General features: G+C 36.9%; 1 protein-coding gene across 1 annotated transcript in view; it reads left to right on the forward strand.

The window, feature by feature from the left end:
• spata5 (spermatogenesis associated 5) overlaps window positions 1-21626 on the forward strand; it is a 414461-nt gene that overhangs the window by 314469 nt on the left and 78366 nt on the right. Inside the window, exon 15 of the mRNA XM_028802032.2 lies at window positions 19728-19892. Within this exon, the coding sequence (XP_028657865.2) occupies window positions 19728-19892 (165 nt within the window). The remainder of the gene's footprint in view (window positions 1-19727; window positions 19893-21626) is intronic.

Below are 21626 nucleotides of genomic sequence, written 5' to 3' on the forward strand. Positions count from 1 at the left end.
TCGGCTCTGAGCCCTTTTTTTTTTTTTTTTTGCAATGGTGATGGACAGGTTGACAGACAAGATTAGACAGGAGTCCCCATGGACTATGATGTATGCTGATGACATTGTGATCTGTAGTGATAGTAGGGAGCAGGTTGAGGAGACCTTGGAGAGGTGGAGATATGCTCTAGAGAGGAGAGGAATGAAGGTCAGTAGGAACAAGACAGAATACATGTGTGTAAATGAGTGGGAGGTCAGTGGAATGGTGTGGATGCAGGGAGTAGAGTTGGCGAAGGTGGATGAGTTTAAATACTTGAGATCAACAGTACAGAGTAATGGGGATTGTGGAAGAGAGTTGAAAAAGAGAGTGCAGGCAGGGTGGAAAGGGTGGAGAAGAGTGTCAGGAGTAATTTGTGACAGACTAATATCAGCAAGAGTGAAAGGGAATGTCTACAGGATGGTAGTGAGACCAGCTATGTTATATGGGTTGGAGACGGTGGCACTGACAAGAAAGCAGGAGACAGAGCTGGAGGTAGCAGAGTTAAAGGTGCTAAGATTTGCACTGGGTGTGACGAAGATGGATAGAATTAGAAATGAGTACATTAGAGGGTCAGCTCAAGTTGGACGGTTGGGAGACAAAGTCAGAGAGGCGAGATTGCGTTGGTTTGGACATGTGCAGAGGAGAGATGCTGGGTATATTGGGAGAAAAATGCTAAGGATAGAGCTGCCAGGGAAGAGGGACAGAGGAAGGCCTAAGCAAAGGTTTATGGATGTGGTGAGAGGGGACATGCAGCTGATGGGTGTAACAGAACAAGGTGCAGAGGACAGAAAGATATGGAAGAAGTTGATCCGCTGTGGCTACGCCTAACGGGAGCAGCCAAAAGAAGAAGAAGAATAAAATAATTAGGAGTTGCCATTATCTTTCTTATATACTAGAATCTCCCTGAACATTTGAATCAGTTTATTGAACACTTAAAGTTTACATTACTAAAAAAGTGTAGAAAAAAACTTGAACTGACACTCCAAACTGAGACCTGAGTACAGGTGTGTGTACCTCTGTATATGCCCAGAGTTACAGCTTTATATTTTCATATGTTATATATTGTCACTAGGGATTTTTTTTCTGTAAAGTGTATACAGTAATCCCTCCTCCATCGCGGGGGTTGCGTTCCAGAGCCACCCGCGAAATAAGAAAATCCGCGAAGTAGAAACCATATGTTTATATGGTTATTTTTATATTGTCATGCTTGGGTCACAGATTTGCGCAGAAACACAGGTGGTTGTAGAGAGACAGGAACGTTATTCAAACACTGCAAACAAACATTTGTCTCTTTTTCAAAAGTTTAAACTGTGCTCCATGACAAGACAGAGATGACAGTTCTGTCTCACAATTAAAAGAATGCAAACATATCTCTTCAAAGGAGTGCGCGTCAGGAGCACTGAATGTCAGAAAGTGAGAGAAAACCAAACAAATCAATAGGGCTGTTTGGCTTTTAAGTATGCGAAGCACCGCCGGTACAAAGCTGTTGAAGGCGGCAGCTCACACCCCCTCCGTCAGGAGCAGGGAGAGAGAGAGAGAGAGAGAGACAGAGACAGAGGAAAACAAACAGTGAAAAATCAATACGTGCCCTTTGAGCTTTTAAATATGCGAAGCACCGTGCAGCATGTCGCTTCAGGAAGCAGCTGCACACAGAAGGTAGCAACGTGAAGATAATCTTTCAGCATTTTTAGACGAGCGTCCGTAGCGTCTAGGTGTGCGAACAGCTCCCCTGCTCACACCCCATACGTCAGGATCACAGATAGTCAGCGCAAGAGAGAGAGAGAAACAAAAGTAAGTTTGGTAGCTTCTCAGCCATCTGCCAATAGCGTTCCTTGTAGGAAATCAACTGGGCAAACCAACTGAGGAAGCATGTACCAGAAATTAAAACACCCATTGTCCTCAGAAATCCGCGAACCAGCAAAAAATCCGCGATATATATTTAAATATGCTTACATATAAAATCCGCAATAGAGTGAAGCCGCGAAAGGCGAAGCGCGATATAGCGAGGGATCACTGTAGCTGAGATACTTCCATGTACTATTGTTAAGAGAAAAAGTTTTATTTCTTCATTTTTTTAAATATTGGCCAAATATTACAGTCTTTTAAATCAGTTTTTACCTCCACTGTTGATGATGAAACTATCATATGCTGCTGATATGTTAATTTAATTTATGTTAATTTATCAGTCTTCATGTTTAAAGTTATTGAGAAAACATGTATATGAAAGCCCAGAAAATAGTGTCTGGAAAAGAAAATAGTAAGCAGTATCAGAGAATTATTATATTTCTGGTATTATAGAAATAAAAACTTGTATGTATTTTGTTAACGGCAAAAGAGATTATACTTTTCTGTACACCTAACACTGCAGCTTTGTAGGTCTTGAAAACCAGATGCAAATCCGGCATCAGTTACTATCTGTCTGTGTGGACTTTCCACATTCTGCCTGTGTCTGTGTGTTTTCTCTGCAGGTACTCAGGCTCTCCTCACAAAGACAACTATTTGTAAGACTGGTTGAGAAATTAATATTGGTCTAAAGACTAAGTCCTGCCCATACACCATTGGTTCCTTTCTTGCTTCTAATTCTAATAGTATATATAGGCTTTGGTCTCCACAACCCTGAATTAGAGTTGCATGGGTGGATTGTATACATCTTTGTAATGATGCAGGTCTTTCAAAGCCAGATTTATGAATATTACATTTCCCCGGCTGACTCAGCAGACTATTTTTATGTCATTGAAAGAAGTGTTATTTAAATGTGTTTACGCGTGCACCTCTAATTTTGCTGAGGCATTTGAAAGACTGTTCTTGTTCAAAAAAGTACCTTTGATACCCATTATTTACGACATGGAAAATTCCAGGACATAAGAAGCAATAAGTCAAGGTGTGTAACATCAATGCAGGAGAATTTTCTTATGGCGATCTCCCATTTTTCATGAATAAAATGCAAATAAGTTATATGATTTTTAGGCAATATTTCAGAAGGGACTTTCCAAGGCTGTTGCCAAAACGACTCAGAGAGCCCATCCTATAGTAATTTCAAAACCTGCTCAAGTAGATACATATATATCTTGGCAAAGAGCAGATTTCATTTTTTACTCTTGGTTTAGGGAGATTTTTTATCTTCTTCATTGTTTTCACACTTCATCTGAAGAAGACATATTGAATGCTGTTACTATGCAGGTTCCAGCCTTTATATTAAAGCCATTATTTTACATTGATTTTAAGTGATGTAATGAAGTGAACAACACTAATGAAAGCAGTCAGTTACCAATGTTGTGTGCAATTAGACCTTACTTCCATGTTTATGTAAGGAGTATTGTTCTAACAGGTGTTTGTAGCCCTCCAGGCAGCACACACGCCTCTGGGCTAAAAGATCATAGGTTAAATTCCTTTTCAGAAAGAGACCAAGTATACTTATAGCTAGTGGCAGTCAAGCATGGGATTTGGGAGGTGACAGCTTTTAATAAGAATTAAATTTGCTGTGACACCAAGTCCTTTTTTGTCTTTCTGAAGCCTATTTTTCAAATTTACAAAACAGCTAGCCTTGCATGCTTAAAATGCTTTTGCGTTTCAAAGCTTTCATTTGTGCTTGTAGTTAAGATGGTATGAACAATTAATACTCACATTACTCATTCGTCCATATTAATTAAGTACATAATGCATGTATGTGTGACAGATCTAGGCATTTGATAACTTTCATCACTAAATTATGTAATAGGCCCCTGCATTCTCGAAGTCAGTAAACTTTCCCATTTCTATTAAGTCTGATTATTTATAGTGTGCCGTTTGTGTGGATATTTTATATTAAGTGTAAAAACGTAGTGCTGTTTGTGCCTTCATCAAAATATTATATTTTGTGCATGTTTGTGTCATTTTCATTTAGTGTATAATAAACAAGAACATTGTACAACCTGTGTAATCCCTTTAAGGATCACAGGGACCAGAATCTGTCCTGGCATCACTGGACACAAGGCAGAACCAGGTGTAGATGATGCCCATTCAAGCACACACCCACCCAGCCCCACACACTCACGCAATCCAGTTTGGAGTTCCAGTTAACTTAACATACATGCATCTTCCAGATGTTAAAAGATTGCCTGTCTGAGAGGAAGCAGTGTCAACCACTACAGCCTTGTGCGTCCACAATAAATGACAATAACTACTGTATAATCTGTAATGATATGATATGTAATGAGATTGTATGATATGTAAAATTCATTCTGTAATAGAAACTTAGTAAAATCCATTGTTTAATATATAGAAGACAGAAAAATTGGCTAAGTGATACAACATTCACATTCAAGTTTGAAACTTCTCTCTGCAACAGGCAAGCATAGCAAGAAAAGCTAAAATGTTATATGTAAAGTGAGCTTCTATAAAACATGGCTAGGATTTACCTGGGCCCTATAAAACACACAGGGGGATTATTAGTTCAGGAGGCCATGATCAAACAGGCAGATCAGCTGCTTTCTACTGTGCAGTTGTGCTGGGTGGTCATCTCAGCTTTTGCCAATGTGCTTCAGAGGTAAAAGTGAATCTCCTTGATTTGGGTAGCAGTCTCATTCATGGGGTCTCAAGTTTTTTTGATGGTTTAACAATCCTCTCATCTTCCACACTTCTATAGCACATGTGGTTTGGCACCTGGATAAACTCAGTAAATGGTGGTATGAGATGAGGAAACTTCATTATATTAAAAGAAACTGTCTACAGAAATGGAGCAAGTGAACTGTGCCTAAAATAAAAATTGGTATGGAATGGTCCATTCAGTACTTCCATGTTAATTTCACTTTAGTGATACTTGCAGGAAATCACTCAATTGAAGGTTTTAAAATACAATATAATTGATTGTACAATGAGTCAAATCAAGTACATTAACTTATATTTATTATATACACAAATGTAGAGGGTATACGCAGGGTAAGCAGGAAATTGAATAAAGTGAACAACTTAATATTTAATTTGAAGCTAAGCACATTGGGTCAAATGATTTAAACAAGCTATACAGATAAACAGATTGATACAGGCGCAGCTTAATGCCTCTGTTCACATGACCTGTACAAATCTAGGGGTGTGTGTTTTGTGTTTTTGAGTGTTCATTTCTTTCTCTTCATCATCCAACATGTGCTCTAGTATGGCAAACAAGCTCTCAGCTATCTTCACTTATAAATTTCTTTGAGTGTGTGGTTGTGCTTGTGTACACATATATTTAAATAAATTACATATATCTCAAAAGCTAATGTGCAAAGGTTTCGCAAATTAATAGGCCTGGTCCTACGGTGCAGACTGCAGAAATCCTGACTAAATGAAACAGTTTCTACAGCAGTTGTCATTGGGCATAGGCTGATCTGCTTTTAAAGAATATGTTATGTAAAGGATAGTTATTGTTGTACATTGGTTTCTACAGACATCATGCTAAAAATCAACTTTTCTCGAAGTTTTGAACGTAATAGATTCTGAATTTGAACTTAACTCGAAAGTGATTTTTTGACTTCATCACCAACCTTCCATTTACAAAGAAGGTAAATACAGTTTATAGACTTCTTGTAAAGCTTCTCATTCTGTTTGTCATTTCTTAAGGAGACCATCCTCTATGACATCCACATGTGAACTGCCTTATTCTTCCTTTGATAGTCTTGATATAGTCAGAATATTCTGCTTGGCAGAGAAATTATTTTACTACAAGTGACAACAAAAAGGGTGGGTGAGGTCTCCCCTTGCATTGTCCTTTTACAGTCAGATTCTGCATTTTCAGCTATAACATTCTACATGAAAAAGTATGGTGTGTTAATATTAAAACCTTGTTCCATGTTCTTTTCCAGAAGCCTATAATTAAGAGCACAGTGTGCTGTGGTGAGACACCCATTCTCTTAGAATTTCTTGGTGGTTTTAGAAGGTTATCAAGCACATTCCAGATGAGAGTCTTGTGCATGCCAAGTTTCAAACTGCAAGGAGAAATCTCTTTTGCTCCATATGCATGACTGACTGATGCATTACACTGTCTTTTTGGGTCTTTGTGGTAATTTTTTGAGGTTAGCCATATACCGTCATGTAACTAAAAATATGAATCAACAGAATTAGATTTAAGCATTTACAAAAATATCCTTATACATATTAAATGTATTCATATATTAAGTCCTGAAATGCTTGATATCTTTTAAATGGCTTAGTATGGATTATAAAAGTGCCAATAACTGACACTCAGTCAGCTATAGCTTTGTCAGGTGACCCATTACATAACAATAGTGGATATACAGCATGTAAACAATTTTCATTTCACATGTATTTATTTATACTGTTTAGTATGGAATATTTTGTTTCTGTATGTTAATTTAAACATTTAGAATACAATGCAATGGCAGAACCATATGCGTCCAGTTCCCTGGGTTTGAATTTTGCTTCTGGTGATTGTCTTTTTGGAGTTTACATGTTCTTCCAATTGCTACATGGTTTTTACTCTTGTGTGCTGGTTCCCTATTTCCTGCTATATCCGTAAAGATACAGTATATTTATTGAGCTAAGTGGTGATTCCAGATTGTCCCAGTGAGATTGTAACCATGCAATGAGATGATGACACACCATCCAAGATCATTTCCACAGCCTTTGTGCCAAGTGATACTGAGACTGGCTTCAGCAGCCCCTGACCCTGAATTGTGTTAAGATAAAACAGTTAGATAAAAAAGATTCATTGTTTTCATCAGGATTTACATGATTGTTAATTTTTTGGTTGTGAAGGTTCATGCATAAAGAAAATCAAAAGCTTGCATATCGATATGTTCCTTTCCTAGTACAGTGGAACCTCGATCCACAAACGTCTCTGAACACGTACAAATCGGGTTACGACCAAAAAGTTCGCCAAACTTTTGCATCTGTTCACAACCACACACTCAGTATACAAACAAGCCAGTTTCCCTTTTGGTTTGTGCGTCCCAATGATTTCCGCACATGTTCAGTCTCTCCCTGTGCATTCCCTGTGCAGTGAGCGAGAGAGAGAGAGAGAGGGCTGGCCACATAAGGCCGAGAAGGCACTTAAAGAATGCATTGGGCTTGTTTTTAAAGAGACTGAGTCGAGCATTGTTTTAACCTTGTTGTATTTAATGAAGACTTTTTTCTATTGGATTTTAACCTCCACTTTACTTATGTTTACAGCGATCGGTTCGTAGCGTGCATTGTTGCAATGTTACTTTTCTTGGTTGTTTATTAAATTACGGATTTTTCAAATGTTCATTTTTTTCTGTGCTTAAAACTCATTTTAAAAAAAAAGTGTTTTTAGCAAGCGGTTCGTAGCGCTATAGCGCGAACTCTTGCAATGTCAGTTTTCTCTGTTGTTCAAGGTTTTCTCAGTGTTATTCAATGTTTTTACATTTAGTTTACTAGTACGCTGTGCATTCTGTGGTTTAATTAACTATATTTGTGCTTAAAAATCTTTAAAAAATATATATATACATACAGTTTGTACAATCTGGAACGGATTAATTGTATTTACATACAATCCTATGGGGGAAATTATTTCAGGTCAGGACCCAATCGGGTTACGACCAGAGTTTTGGAACGAATTATGGTCGTGACCCGAGGTTCCACTGTATTTTAAAACTTCACTGAATTTACAGAACATACTGAATTTAATATGTGGTTTAAATTGTGTCTTTGAGTAACTTTAAATGACTTAATAACTTTAAACTTTACTAACATTATATTTAATTCTGTCATATTCTAGGAATTATATTTTTCAAAACCCATATTTTTAACAGTGTTTTGTAGCTCATCATTTAAATACTGTTGGATTGATTTGTAACTCTAAATGGGCTCAGTGTGTTTGTGTGTGCGTGCATTTCCTGTATTGGAATGAAGTATCTCCAGCCTTGTGCCTGCATTGTGCAGTATAAGATCAAACTCGATTTTGAAAATAGGATGATGGAAGGAAAAGAAAAAAAAATGATAATAATATTATTAAAATGAACCCTGGCAAGGAGGTTGATACAGCAAGCACCTGTGTGTGAAACGTTGTGAGTGCCGTCAGATGTAACTTTAACTTCTCTGGATAAGACATATCAGCCGGCAGAAGAATGTTTTATTATTGACATTCCTCTTTTTATTTCCTTGTTTTGCCTTACAGTTAAATATTTTTATAATTCTGCTATTTTCTGGCAAGGTTTTGGTTCTTTGTTTTCTTGTTGGTGGAACTTAATATATTGAGTGAAATGTCAGCACAAGGTTAGGCTTCAACATCTGTCAGAGTCCCACTGGTTTCCTCCTTCCAGCTGTTTCAGGGTTACTGCCCTCCCCCTCCCAACCAGAGTGAAATTTCAGGTGGAATGAAGCAGTTATAAAAGCCTCCATCAACACGGGAACTGCGTGCCAAGTTAAGTATTTGGGTTGGAAGTCGACCGCATGAAAACAGGAAGCATCTCTGTTAAGTGATAGATAACTCGTCTCTGCATAGAGGCTGAAAAGGCTTTCTTTGCCTCCAGGCAGAGGAATTTGTTTTGTTGTTTTTCCTTTTTAGGTGGTGCACATATATGTCTACACCATATGTATATAGGTGTTCACTTGTGAAGGTGATGTGTTCTATACTATACTATTTTGCATCTGTACATTTTAGAATGGCTGAGAAAATGTTTGCAAAACAATGAACTGTTGTTTTTTCTTTGATCAATTTATCTTTACATTTTTAATGTATGAAAATAAAATAATGCAAAATAATTGTGAATGGAGCCACAATTTTGAAAAAAGTGGAAATATATCAGATAATGAAATGAAAAAACATCCATTATTTACACTTAAAATATTTTTATAGAAGGTAGAATGTTCATGAGCTAAAAAACAGAATAAATGGTAAACATGGCACTTCGTTGTGTCCTACATTGCGGAAGAGGCCTCCAGTATTTATCTAGGTGCAGCTAGCCTTTGTCAATGTAAGGGTGTGACCACTACTGTTGTGGTGTCTTGGCCTAAGTAATGCTTGAAATTGCATCCTTTTGCTCTGCAGTGAATAAAGTTGCACCCAATATGTGAGGAACATCAATGCCGCATTCATTCTGTAACAGTATAATATGTAATCCAATCCTGTTCAGTGTTTAAACTCCCTTCAGTTACAGAATGCACAAGCATATAATTATGTTATTGATTCCAGTGTGTGTGTATATGAATGCTGTATATGTATAGAATCACCTGTACTGTAAGTTACATACTGATTTCCCGAAAAGCTTAATTAACCTCAACCCTTGAAACCCCAGCTCTCTTTGTCATAGCCTGGAGATGTGCATATCAATGTGTAATTGATCTTTGTTTAGGAAAGTAGTTACTCTAACACACATGAGGTCACATGGTGCCATGATTCATAAATAACTTGCAGGCATTACCATATTTTTTTTCTCAAATGAAACTTATGGTGGTACATATAAAACTAATTGTCAGCTGTGAGAGAAACTGCTGCAGCTGTTACTTAGATGATGTCATTATCACTATATCTTTTACCATATGATTTGAAATTGGGGGATACTTCTGAATAAGACATTGTCTGTTTTGAAGGATTAAATTAACCTCAATAGACTCCCTTCAGTTCAGATAGTGAAAAAAGATGTAACTGATTTTACGGATATGCTTGGATTTTTCTGAAAATTCAATACATATGGATTTTCTTTTAACATGGTTATTACTTTAGTAAGTATTTTAAAATAAAATTTTCTATATGGTATGCAACACTCCATTAATCATATCTGTTTACCAATGTTAAATCCAAATTCAGCTATTTTTTGAGACTTTCTGTATCCTAGCTTATTGAATAAGAAACGTTTTTACATATCATGGTGTCTCAACTAGTTTACCATAAGATACAGTGTTGTTCCAAAATGTGAGACAATAAATATTATTGCAGAAAATATTTTTGTTATACCAAAATGTCAATACAATTTTAACTTTATGAATGCAATGTAGTTAAACAGCTAACATCTGACATGCTGTATATTATAGATGCTTATGATTTATGAAATGTTTCATAAGATGGAAAGGGTTGCGGAGGATTGTTGTTAGTGATTTATAGTTCATTGTAACAGCCTGACAAGTCAAATACAGAAAGCAGGTTCATCCAAATAAAACTGTGACATTGCAATGTATTTAGAGTGCGTGCTTGTACCACCAAACCAGCAACAAGTGTTGTATTTTGTTTGTGTATTAAATGGAATATAATATAAAATATTGGTAATATGTTTTGAAAAACAAGAAGTTAGGAGGTAGGGTGGCTTAATAGTTAGCAATAAAAAAATACATTTGTGTCATTTTCTCATTCATGCACAGTAATTCAATACATTTAGATGTGTAACCATAGGTGACTTATGATTTTCAATTTATTTTTGAAAGTGCAAAATAAGAATATAATTAAACTGTTTAAAAAAAATTGAAATGTATTTCTGATATTTTAAAGGGTAAAACAGTTTGAGTCTTTTATGCAGTAATGCCATATTGTCAATTTAATAACAGAGGACATTTTCTCTGCTGGTCAGTCATAACAACAGGACCCATGTGAAATGGAAACATACACTAGATGGCCAAAAGTATGTTGGCACACCTCCAATTTCCTGAGTTCAGGTGTTTCGGCCTCACCCATTGTTAACATACAATCAAGCGCATAGCCATGCAGTTTTCATTAACAAACATCGGCAGTAAAATGAAGAGCTCAAATGTGGAATTTCTGCTCTTCTAGATCTGCCCCAGACAACTTTTAGGGCTATTGTTGTGAAGTGGAAGCATCCACGAAGTGGTAGAACACACAAACTCATAGAGCAGAGCCACTGAGTGCTGAAGCTCATAGCATGTAAAAATCGCCTGTCCTTCAATCAATCAATCAATCAATTCAATCAAACTGCCTCTGGAAGAAACATCAGCACATGAGAACTGTGCATTGGGAGCTTCATAAAATGATTTACATGGGCAAGCACATGCCCAAAATCCTTAAATGACTGTGCACAATGCTACATATACATTGGCTAGTATGGTGTAAACCACCGTTGGACTCTAGAGTAGTAAATCACACTTCACTCTCTGCCAGTCTGGGTTTGGCAGATGCCAGGAGAAGGTTGCCTTTCGGACTACACAGAGGGATAATGGTCATGGTTCGGGCCAGGGTTGCAGATACCTACAATTTTTTTTAATTCCAGAATGAATCATTTTATAGGCTTTCGATTTATATCAAGTGAAAGGTTCTAGCCCCATTAGTTTGCAAGTAGTCTTGTGACAGACGTATAGAACTTTGCATTTTATAGATATAGATTTTCATAGCTCCTAGATTTGGACTCCCATGTCACTGCTGTTGTGTAGCTTTCATGTGTTGTTTTATCCCTGGGTATTCTGGAGTTTTTCCCACATCCCAAGAATATATGTGTTAAGTTATTTGGTCGATCTAAATTGCCCTGGTATGTGCAATTGTGTCCTGCAATGTTTTGGGACCCCTTTCAGGGTTGGCTCTCAACCTACACCCAGTGGTACCAGCTGCCTATGACCCTGAAATGGATAAGCAGCTTAGAAAATAGATAGTTTTGGAAATGTACTTCAAAATCATCTACTTGGTGACCCTAGATTAGATAATTAATAAAGTACATTTTTTCCTGCAACATACTGAGGGAGTATCTAATTTGAATTGTGATTTATTATTAACAAAGACTTACATTTAATTTACTTAATTGAATCTTTTAGTCAAAGTGTGTGGTACATATTTAATTAAACAATATTTGTTTTTTAGATAATTATTGTGCTATGGAATTAGGAGAGATTTTCAAAATATGCAAAATGTATAGTAGATATAGCTAGTAAGCACTTTATTGATTTTTGTTCTGTTAAAATGACACCAGATGTTTAAAGAACATGGGCATATATTAGTGTTTATAATAAGCATGTAGCTTTCTCAAGTAAGCTACTATCCTTGGTAAACCACATCCTAGTGCTTCAGGCTTAACTTACATTAAAACTGGATTCTATCAAATACAACTGGAAAACATATGTGTCTTTTACATAATGTTTTCCCATGTGATTTAGCTTTGAGAAAAAAATAAATATTAGCTGGACTCTTCTTTATTCAGAAGAAGGTATTCGTAAGTTAAAAATGTTTCAAAATCATATACAGTACTTATAGTAGATGCATTTTTGGACTCACTTGTCATCAGGGCTACAAAAAAAGGAAACCTGTCCCATTAGAAGCCTAGGGTTCAAGGATAGGACTTAGCATTGAATGGAATGCAGGTCCAGTACATGAAACAGATACACTTGCGTACAAACCCATTCACATTTATAGCAGGACAGTCTAAATGTTTTGTTAAACCTTAGGCTTGCAGAATGAAATTAGTGAACTGGTGTCAGTATCAAGGGGCCTAAATGCTTTCTGGTTAATATAACTGAAATGTGGGCAGCAAGTCAAATGCTGGTTTTTACATAAACGTTATTTCTTTTTTTTATCCAGATTTCCCCAATCAGTAGGAACTCTTTACTGTAGTTCCTCAAAAACCTAGGAAAGGCAGAGTAGCCAAAAAGAATGCAACAGGTGCTAATGCCAATTTTCAATTTTTTCAATTCATTGTAGCATCCATTTTCCAAACATGCTTTTTCCACTACTTAGCTGGAGGAACCACAACAATATTAGGCAATAACCAGGCCTCAGTGGAATGCCAGTGCTTTAAAGAGCATACTCACACTCATGCTCATATTGTGCCATCAATATTGTTTGGGACAATAACAAATTTTTCCTTGGTTTACCCCTCTGCTCCACAGTTTAAAATTACAAATCAAACAACTCAGATGTGATTAAAGTACTATTGCAGACTTTCATTTAAGGGTATTTGCATACATTTTGGTCACATCATGTTCAAATGACAGCATTCTTTCTACATGGTCCCCCCATTTCAGGGTGCCATAATGTTTGAGACAATTGGCGTCCCAGGTGTTTGTAGTTACTTGGGTGTGTTTCATTGCTTCATAAGATACCTCGGTTTGCTTCTACCCTTTGGAGTTGGTAGTTGTCATTTTTCAACATGACAAGAGCTGTGCCAATGAAAGACAAAGAAGCCATTACGAGGCTGAACAACAAGAATAAAACCATTAGAGTCATCAGTAAAACCTTAGGATTGCCTAAATCAACTGTCTGGAATATCCTTATGAAGAAAGAAAGCTCTGGTGAGCTCAGTAATTACAAAGGGACTGGTAGGCTAAGGGAGACCTCCACTGCTGATGACAGAAGAATCATCATTCTGGTTAAAAAAAAAAGCCCCAAACAGCTGTCTGACAGATAAGAAACAGTCTTCAGGAGGTAGATTGTGTCAGAGACGACTATCTGCAGAAATCTTCATGAACAAAAATACAGAGGGCACACTGCAGGATGCAAACCACTAATTAGCCCAAAAAACAGGATGGCCATGTTATAGTTTATGAAAAAGGACTTAAAAGAGCCTGCAAATTTCTGAAAGAAGGTCTGTGTAAAGACAAGACAAAGATGAACCTGCATCAGAGTCATGGCAAGAGTAAAGTGTGGAGACGAAAATGAACTGCCCAATATCCAAAGCATACCACCTCATCTGTTAAACATAGTTGTGGGGGTGTTATGGCTTGGTCATCTATGGCTGCCACAGGTACTGGCACACTTATCTTCATTGATGATTGAAGTGCTGACGGCAGTCGAACAATGAATTCTCGGGTGTATAGAAACATCTTATCTGCCCAGGTTCCAGTAAATGCCTCCAAACTCGTTGAATGGCACTTCAACCAGCAAAACAATAATGATTCTAGACATACTGCTAATACAACGCAGGACTTTTTTTAAAGCTAAAAAAATGGAAAATTCTTGAATGGCCAAGCCAGTCACCTGATTTGAATTCATCTGTGCATGCCTTCCGTATGCTGAAGAGAAAACATAAGTGTGCTCTGTCTCATTCCTGATGTCTTTAACGAGTTCCTTGAGTTTGCTGTCATTAAAGGAGAAATTGTTGTCCTGGCACCACAGTGTCAGGAGGAAATTGCCTCTCTGTAAGCCCATTCATCATTGTTGATAATCAGGCTGATAATGGTGGTATAATAGGCACATATTGGAGCTTGAAGGAGCTTGTAGTAGATTTAATAGTACTGCAGTACTTTATGAACATGACTTTGGTATGGCAGTGTGCCAGGATGGTACGAAGTATAAGGAATGTGGTCTTCTTTGTGAACTGGTTGTGACAACATGCATAGTGGAGGTGGTCCAGACTATTTTGAAAATGCTGTCTATTGTTTCCCAGTAATAGGTTTCTCAAAACATTTAATCACAATGTGGGTGCCACTAGTCTTAGATATTCAGCAGCCCTCATTTATTTTCTTCGACACCAAGATACTCATAATTGTTGTGTTTTTTGAAGCAAATGAGGACCATAGATTCTCACAGTGTGCCCTTAAAGATGTCACTGAATACACCACAGGTTTTTAAAATTTACCCTTAAAACCCCTTCTGGACTCCATGTTTTAGGAAAGTTGATTTGTTTAACGAGTTGTTCTATGCCATCCACAGAAAAAAAGAAGGACGAATCATGCACATAACTCAGTTTTATTACATGTAGCAAAACAAAGGCTAAACTGTGAGATTGTTTGAAGTCCTCTGTTGAAATGATGTAATTTGGGACAAAGAAGGCAAATTAAGCAGTGGGTTCTTTAGGATCTACAACAGACTAGCAACATTAAAACTTGCCCACTCAGTGGGCCTCCATGATCTGAGAATATTAACTAAATTACCGTTGTATAAGGTGGCATTTTACAAATTGCATTTTTTTCAGAAATATTTGAGCAAATGTCTCAGGAAAGAGTACATATTATGTAACTAAGTAACTTCTTTTTGAAAGTACTGTTCTTGTATTAATAATAATCACAGTCAGTGCATTATTTAAAACTGAAATTTAGAATGACTTATAGCAAATGTTAGATAACACTACTCCTGTCGGGTTTTTCAGTTGCAAAATGGAACAATATTTTCTTCTAAATATATATTTTGAAAAAGTGATTTATTATTTTACATAGAAAATAAACTGATTATGTTTATGAAATGTAAAAATAATACATCCACTTTTTAATTTCTTGAAAGTTATGTTGATCATACTGTATATGAAATACGGACATGTTTGTTACTAGCTGTTCTCAATATATAAGAAAGAAGTGCAGCTGTGATCTGCTTTTAATTTTGTTAAATTGTATAAATAATCATCAGTAGTCAGTTTTGCCCTCCAGTGAGGGTGAAGTCGGGTACAGCTTTGTTAATGTTAGCACACAGCATAGAGTTCCACTCATGTTCTCCTCATTTCAGGCTCTGTAGAAGTGAGTGAAGGTGCAATGTGATCTTTATTCTGGCTAAATTCTTCTAGGGCAAAATTTTTCAGGAGAATACAAAATGTCGAGTGAGGACTTACCAGTCCTGTCTCTTTAACCTTGTCTGAGTGAGTGAGCCATTTGTGTGCCTAGACTCCTAAGGGCTGTGGTACAAAATCTGTAATTGTGCAGAGTCATTCAGAGCGTGACACAGAGGCCAGTGCAGTGAATTGGAAAGCGTTCTCTGAAAAGTAGTAATAAAATACTGTATATATGTTATTTTAAAATTACTAAAATAATAACACAAATGATCTGATTTTCTTACTTGGACAAAACTGATTGAACATTCATAAAAGACCATATGTGGAACATAAATACATTTTGCAGCAGAGTTTTGATTTACATACCTCCATAATGTTTGGGACAAAGACACATTTTTCCTTGATTTACCCATTGCCTCCACAATTTAAAATTACAAATCAAACAACTCAGATGTGATTAAAGTGTAAATTGCAGATTTTCATTTAAGAACATTTGCATACGTTTCAGGCACACCATGTAGAAATTACAACACTTTTTCTACATGGTCCCCCTGTTTCAGGGCAACATAATGTTTAGGATACAGCAGTGACAAGTCCATTAAAGCAGTCGTATTTAGTACTTTGTTGCATTTCCCTTGCATGCAGTGACTGCTTGAAGTCTGCAATTCATAGACATCACCAGGTGCTGAGTGCTGAGTATCTGGTGGTGCTCTGCCAAGCCTCAAATGCTGCCATCCTCAGCTTCTGCTAGTTTCGGGGGCTTGTGCCCTTAAGTTTTCTCTTCGGCATATGGAAGGCATGCTCAATTGAATTTAAATTGAGTGACTGGGTTGGCTATCTGCTCTGTTCTCTTAGCAGTATGTTGGGGATCATTATCTGCTTATATGATGAAGTGCTTTTCAATGAGTTTGGAGGCATTTACTGGAACTGAGCAGATAAGAAGTTTCTATACACCTCAGAATTCATTGTGCAACTACTGTCAGCAGTTCCATCAAAAATGAAGATATTTGTGTCAGTATATGTGACAGCCATAGCACCCCCACCACCATGTTTAACAGATGAGGTGGTATGCTATGGACCTTGGGCATTTCCTATTTGCCTACACACTTTGCTCTTGCTGTCACTGTAATGCAGGTTCATCTTTGTCTCGTCTGTCCACAAGTCCTCCTTCCAGAATTCTGCAGGCTCTTTTAAGTCCTTTTATTCAAACTCTAATCTGGTCATTGTGTTTTTGTGGCTAACTAGTGGTCTGCGTCTTGCTGTATTGCATCAATTTGAACTCATATGTTTTGGTTTATATAGGAATACATATTTAATACATTGATTTGTAAAGTTTATTAAGATGCTTTAATGCAGTGAGGTCATGAAAATAAATTTTAATTGTCAAGACAATTAGTTATGAGAAGCATGGTGACACAGTATTAAAGCTGCTGTCTTGCAATAAGGAGGCCAGGGTTTGTATCCCAGGTACTCCCTGCACGGAGTCAGCATGTTCTCACTGTGTCAGTGAGGGATTCCTCCCACAGCCCAAAAATGTGCAGGTCATGTGCATTGACATTGTTAAATTTGCCTGTGTGTGCATCTGCATTTACCCTGAGATAGACTGGCACCCTGACCAGGGATTGCACCTGCATTGTGCCCTATGCTTGCTGGGACTGGTTGCAGTGACCTTGCCCTGGGTAGATGAGTTTGGAAATGGATGGATGGATGAATGGCTGGACAATTGATTATATCTAAATTGATGAAATCAAGAAGACAAGAACAAGAAAAGCTAGTATATGAAAGGTAAAATTGACTTTTTTGCTTTCACATTTTGCTTTGACTTCACTTCATGGCCATTTACTAGGCACCAGCCTTCTGTACTGTAGCTGTCAGTTTATAACTCACAGGCAGAAGGAGTTGCTTCGACATGAACCATGTTTCTAGCAAACTCTTTCTTGCATACATCTTTTGTCAATTTCCTTTTGGAAATATGAAAAACTTTCCTTAGAAATTCAGATTCTGATTTTGCATAGTTGTTAAAAGTAGATATGTCTGGCTGTTTGTATACTTAATTTAGGTAGCTTACATATGATCTTATTCTTATTCTTGAAGCATCTCTGGATTATATCGCCATGTGCTTTAAAAAAAAAAAAAAGTTGTATATGACTTACAAAAATATATCATTCATTCATTCATTCATATTTCCATTTTCTAAGCCTGCTTTTTGCGATACGGGTTCATGCTGGGTCAGAGTGTGTCTTTGTGGCATCTGGAACAAGGCAGAGACCAACGCTGGTTTATGGCATAACACACTAGTCACTAGTTATCCTAACCTTCTCATCTTTTGAATTTACCAACAAACCCACAAGACAAAAGTACAAACTTCACACTGAGTGAGATTGGTAAACTGGGATTTGAATTAAATTACAAGTCCTTTTTCCACAGTCAAGTTCAATTAGAATTGTGGAGCGACGGTACTTGAATATTTATGACAATTAATCACTGTGTCAGCATGCTACCCATTATTATTGTAGTGCAGGCTAATAGTATTCAGTGTGTGAGCATGTTCCATGTTCCGCATGTATCCATGAAATAGGACACCTGAAATACTGACACTCCTCCTTAGTTAAATTGGTTATGCTATGTGTCTCTGAAGTACGTACATTTCAGGATTAGAAAGATGAGGGTCAGTATTTGATTCCAAGTGGGGTACCAGTTGCATCACACAGTAGGGGGAAACAAAGTCTTGTTTACAGTATACAGTAAACTCTTTATATTTGTATCAGGTACACTTAACACGTGTTTTATATGTCTCTTAACAGATAACAGATGATAGTACTAGTACTCTAATGACACTTTTGGGCCACATTTCCATCATGATTAAAGAAACAAAAAGTGAAATTGAAAAAATGCATGATAATTAAGTTGACTTCTTTCCAGGGGTGACAAAGCAAATTTCAAATCTGTGTAATAAAAATGTTTGTAATTTATGAGTCTATTATGAGTGTGCATGTAAATAAATATTTAAGTGTAGCATGGTGTAGTGAATGTCAAACTCACCAACATTAGTGTGTCATGAACCTACATACCTAAATACAATTGTCACTGTTAATACCCAACAAAGGTTCTCAGATGGGTTAAAAAAATCAACAGCTAAGTGCCAGCAGACTGAGTGATATGACTATGCCCAACTACCCATGTCATAGATGCATTAAGGCAGTGTACAAGCCAGTGAAGATGATTTGCTCTCAGCAAAAAAGAAGGTAGTACAGTTTCAGAGTTTTAAGGAACACTAACTCTGGACAAATGGATTGCAAAAACATCAGGTGGTCAAATGAATCCATGATGGCTAGAATATAAAAGGAGAAAACGCCCATGAATTCTAGATCTGTTTCATGGGAAATCAGCATTGAAGGCTATCCTAATTGAGGTGGCTGGGGCCTTTAATAAAAGTAAAGCAAAACTTCAGTGCCACTGCATATCTAAACATTGTTGCTGATCAAATGTCTCTCTTTTGGTGTGTGCCCCATGCCAGAAAGCCAGGAATATTTGTTTTTTTTTATTTGATATACAGTATTTTGTTAATCCACAAGGGGAAATTATTTTTTCGCATAACCTTTGGAGGTCATAGCCCAGCGTCACCCATTGTTCAGCACCCTAGAGCAATTTTCAGGTTAAGGGTGCAGCTTAAGAGCCCAACGGAGTAGGATTCCTTCTGGCAGTAGTGGGATTTAAATGGGCAACCTTCCAGATACCGGCGCAGGTCCTTAGCCACAGAGCCACCACTCCAGAAATATGACAGAATTAAGCTTAATGCAGTGATTTTCCTTTTCACCAAAATTTAAATCCAGTGTAGCAGTTGAGGAATAAGGTGGGACAAGCTTTTTGAAGTAGAGATTCCCCAGCAGCTAATGTCCCTATGTGTTCATGTGGGTTCACATGTATCCTGGTCCTGTGATTTTCACTTTTTTTTGTGTGTGCAATTATTGCCATATACTATTCTGATGGTAAATGTCGGCACCAACTCACATTTAAATAGGTCCACCTAATTAACTGACCACCAGTCATGTGTGCATGCATGTACTTTACTTGTACGGATGTATATATTTACTAGTCGCCTAAAATAAATGCTTCTGTGCTAAATAGTAATGAAACAAAAATATTTTTCCAAATAAACCTGGGGTAAATTCTTGAACATGTTGTTTAATTTTCTTTTGTTTCTTTCATATGACACCGCAATATAATACTTGGTTGTAATTTCTTCTCTAGTGTTCACTCCCTATTTTCTGTGTGATGCTTTGAGGATCCTTATGGTTTAAAACACTTCATAAATATTAGCATTGTGAATGTAACCACTTGCTATTTTGGTTTTCCCAAAGGCTCTGATGCGACCAGGAAGGATTGATCAAATAATCTATGTGCCTTTGCCAGATGAAGCCACACGCAGAGAAATTTTCAAATTACACTTGAGAAACATGCCTGTTTCTGAAGAAGTCTGCCTTGACAACCTGGTGAACTCAACAAAGAAATACTCTGGAGCTGAGGTATGCCTATCTTTTATTATACTAAAGAGATTATATTAAACATCAAATAAAAGTAGGTGAAAAATAAACACTACTGTTGGTTTCAAATCTCAAAATGCACACAGCAGATAGTTGTGCTTCTGCTTTGGAAATCCATGAAGCTAGGCAATGGGTATTACAATGCCTGAGCTTAGTACTTGTTACTGGTGGTCCACTGTTAATAGCCTACACTTTCCAACTATATTATTCATGTTTGTGTATCTTGATCTAAACCATAACACTGTGTATGTATTTGTGTTTAAGCATGGTAAAGGAGCTATATAAATAAATTGTAGTTATTATTATTAGTAGTATTATAACCTAGCTCTTACACTTTCTTCCTAAATTCTTGTACAATCCTAGCCTCCCATAACACCTGAGTTTTGAACCCTTTTTGCCTATGCCTTTTTTATTTATTTTTTTAAACCTTCCTCATTTTTATTGTTTATCTGTCAGTATGTATACTAACTTTGACGTTGTGTCTTTGTACTCTCTGGTTACATAACTCCTTAGCATCTATCCCACTATTAAATTGCACAGTATACTAGTTTCGCTGGCCTGCAACTTCACTAACAGTTGCCATTGCATACCATTAACCTAAAAAGTATGAAATGGCTTATTGTGACAGAAGAAATCCCCCAGACAGGCCTAGCATCACACTCAAGTGTTCTCTGGACACCTTTGTTTTCTTCATATTGTACCAATTGTCATGGTATTCTTCAGTCTTAATCTAATGCATAACTGTCAGCTTTTTTGAGCTTATGCTTTATCTAAGTATTTAAATGTCCATGACAGAGTAATATTTTTTGAACATGCAAATAAGTATTTCACTGTGTGCTGCAAACGTAACAATATTATTATTTGTACCGCTACTTACAAAACTAATAGAATCAACAACATCTTTTGAAACTTAAGTCAACTGTGTGTTAGGTACAGCATAATTTGACTACACTATCATAACTTACTTTGTGCTTTATTTACATAAAAACGTAAGAAATTTGACAAACAAGAGAACACCATTCAGTCCATCAAGCATGTTTGTTTAGCTAATAGCTACAGTAAGCAGTCCCAGTATCTTATCCAGCTTTTCTTAAAGGTTGTCAAGGATTCTTCTTCAATTATGTGGCTCAGTAGTTTGTTCCAGAGTCCCACAAATCTTTCCATTAAGAGGTGTTTCCAGGCTTCAGTCCGGAATGCAGTTCCCATTAAATTCAAGTACCTGATTCACCCTTAAACTGAAAGAATGTTACTGGATGTCAATGTCTTTCTGAATTTTGAAGACATGGATTAAGTACCCAGGCAGTCTGCTCTGCTTAAGACTAAACAGGTTTAATTTTTTGACTCTGTCAGAGTACAAAGTGTCCCAAAGTCCTGGGATGCACCTGGTTGCTATTTCCCTGCACAGCTTCAAGTGCTGTTATGTCTTTCATACAGCATGATGACCAGAAGTGCACACAGTACTTCAGATGTGGTTTTACTAGTGCATTACATAGTCTTGAGCATAACGTTCATTGACTTAAATTCAACAGTTTTTATGATATAACATAACATTTTATTTGCCTTTCTAATCACTTCTATACATTGCTTAGTCGATGATAAATAATCCTATGAAAACTTAAACCCCTAAATCCTTTTCAGAGATTGCTTCCTGTATGACAGTGCCGCCCATTTTGTGTTTATAATTGATGTTCTTTATGCCCACGTGTAACACTTTGC

Source organism: Erpetoichthys calabaricus, chromosome 5, assembly GCF_900747795.2.
Source record: "Erpetoichthys calabaricus chromosome 5, fErpCal1.3, whole genome shotgun sequence".
Taxonomy (NCBI): Eukaryota; Metazoa; Chordata; class Cladistia; order Polypteriformes; family Polypteridae; genus Erpetoichthys; species Erpetoichthys calabaricus.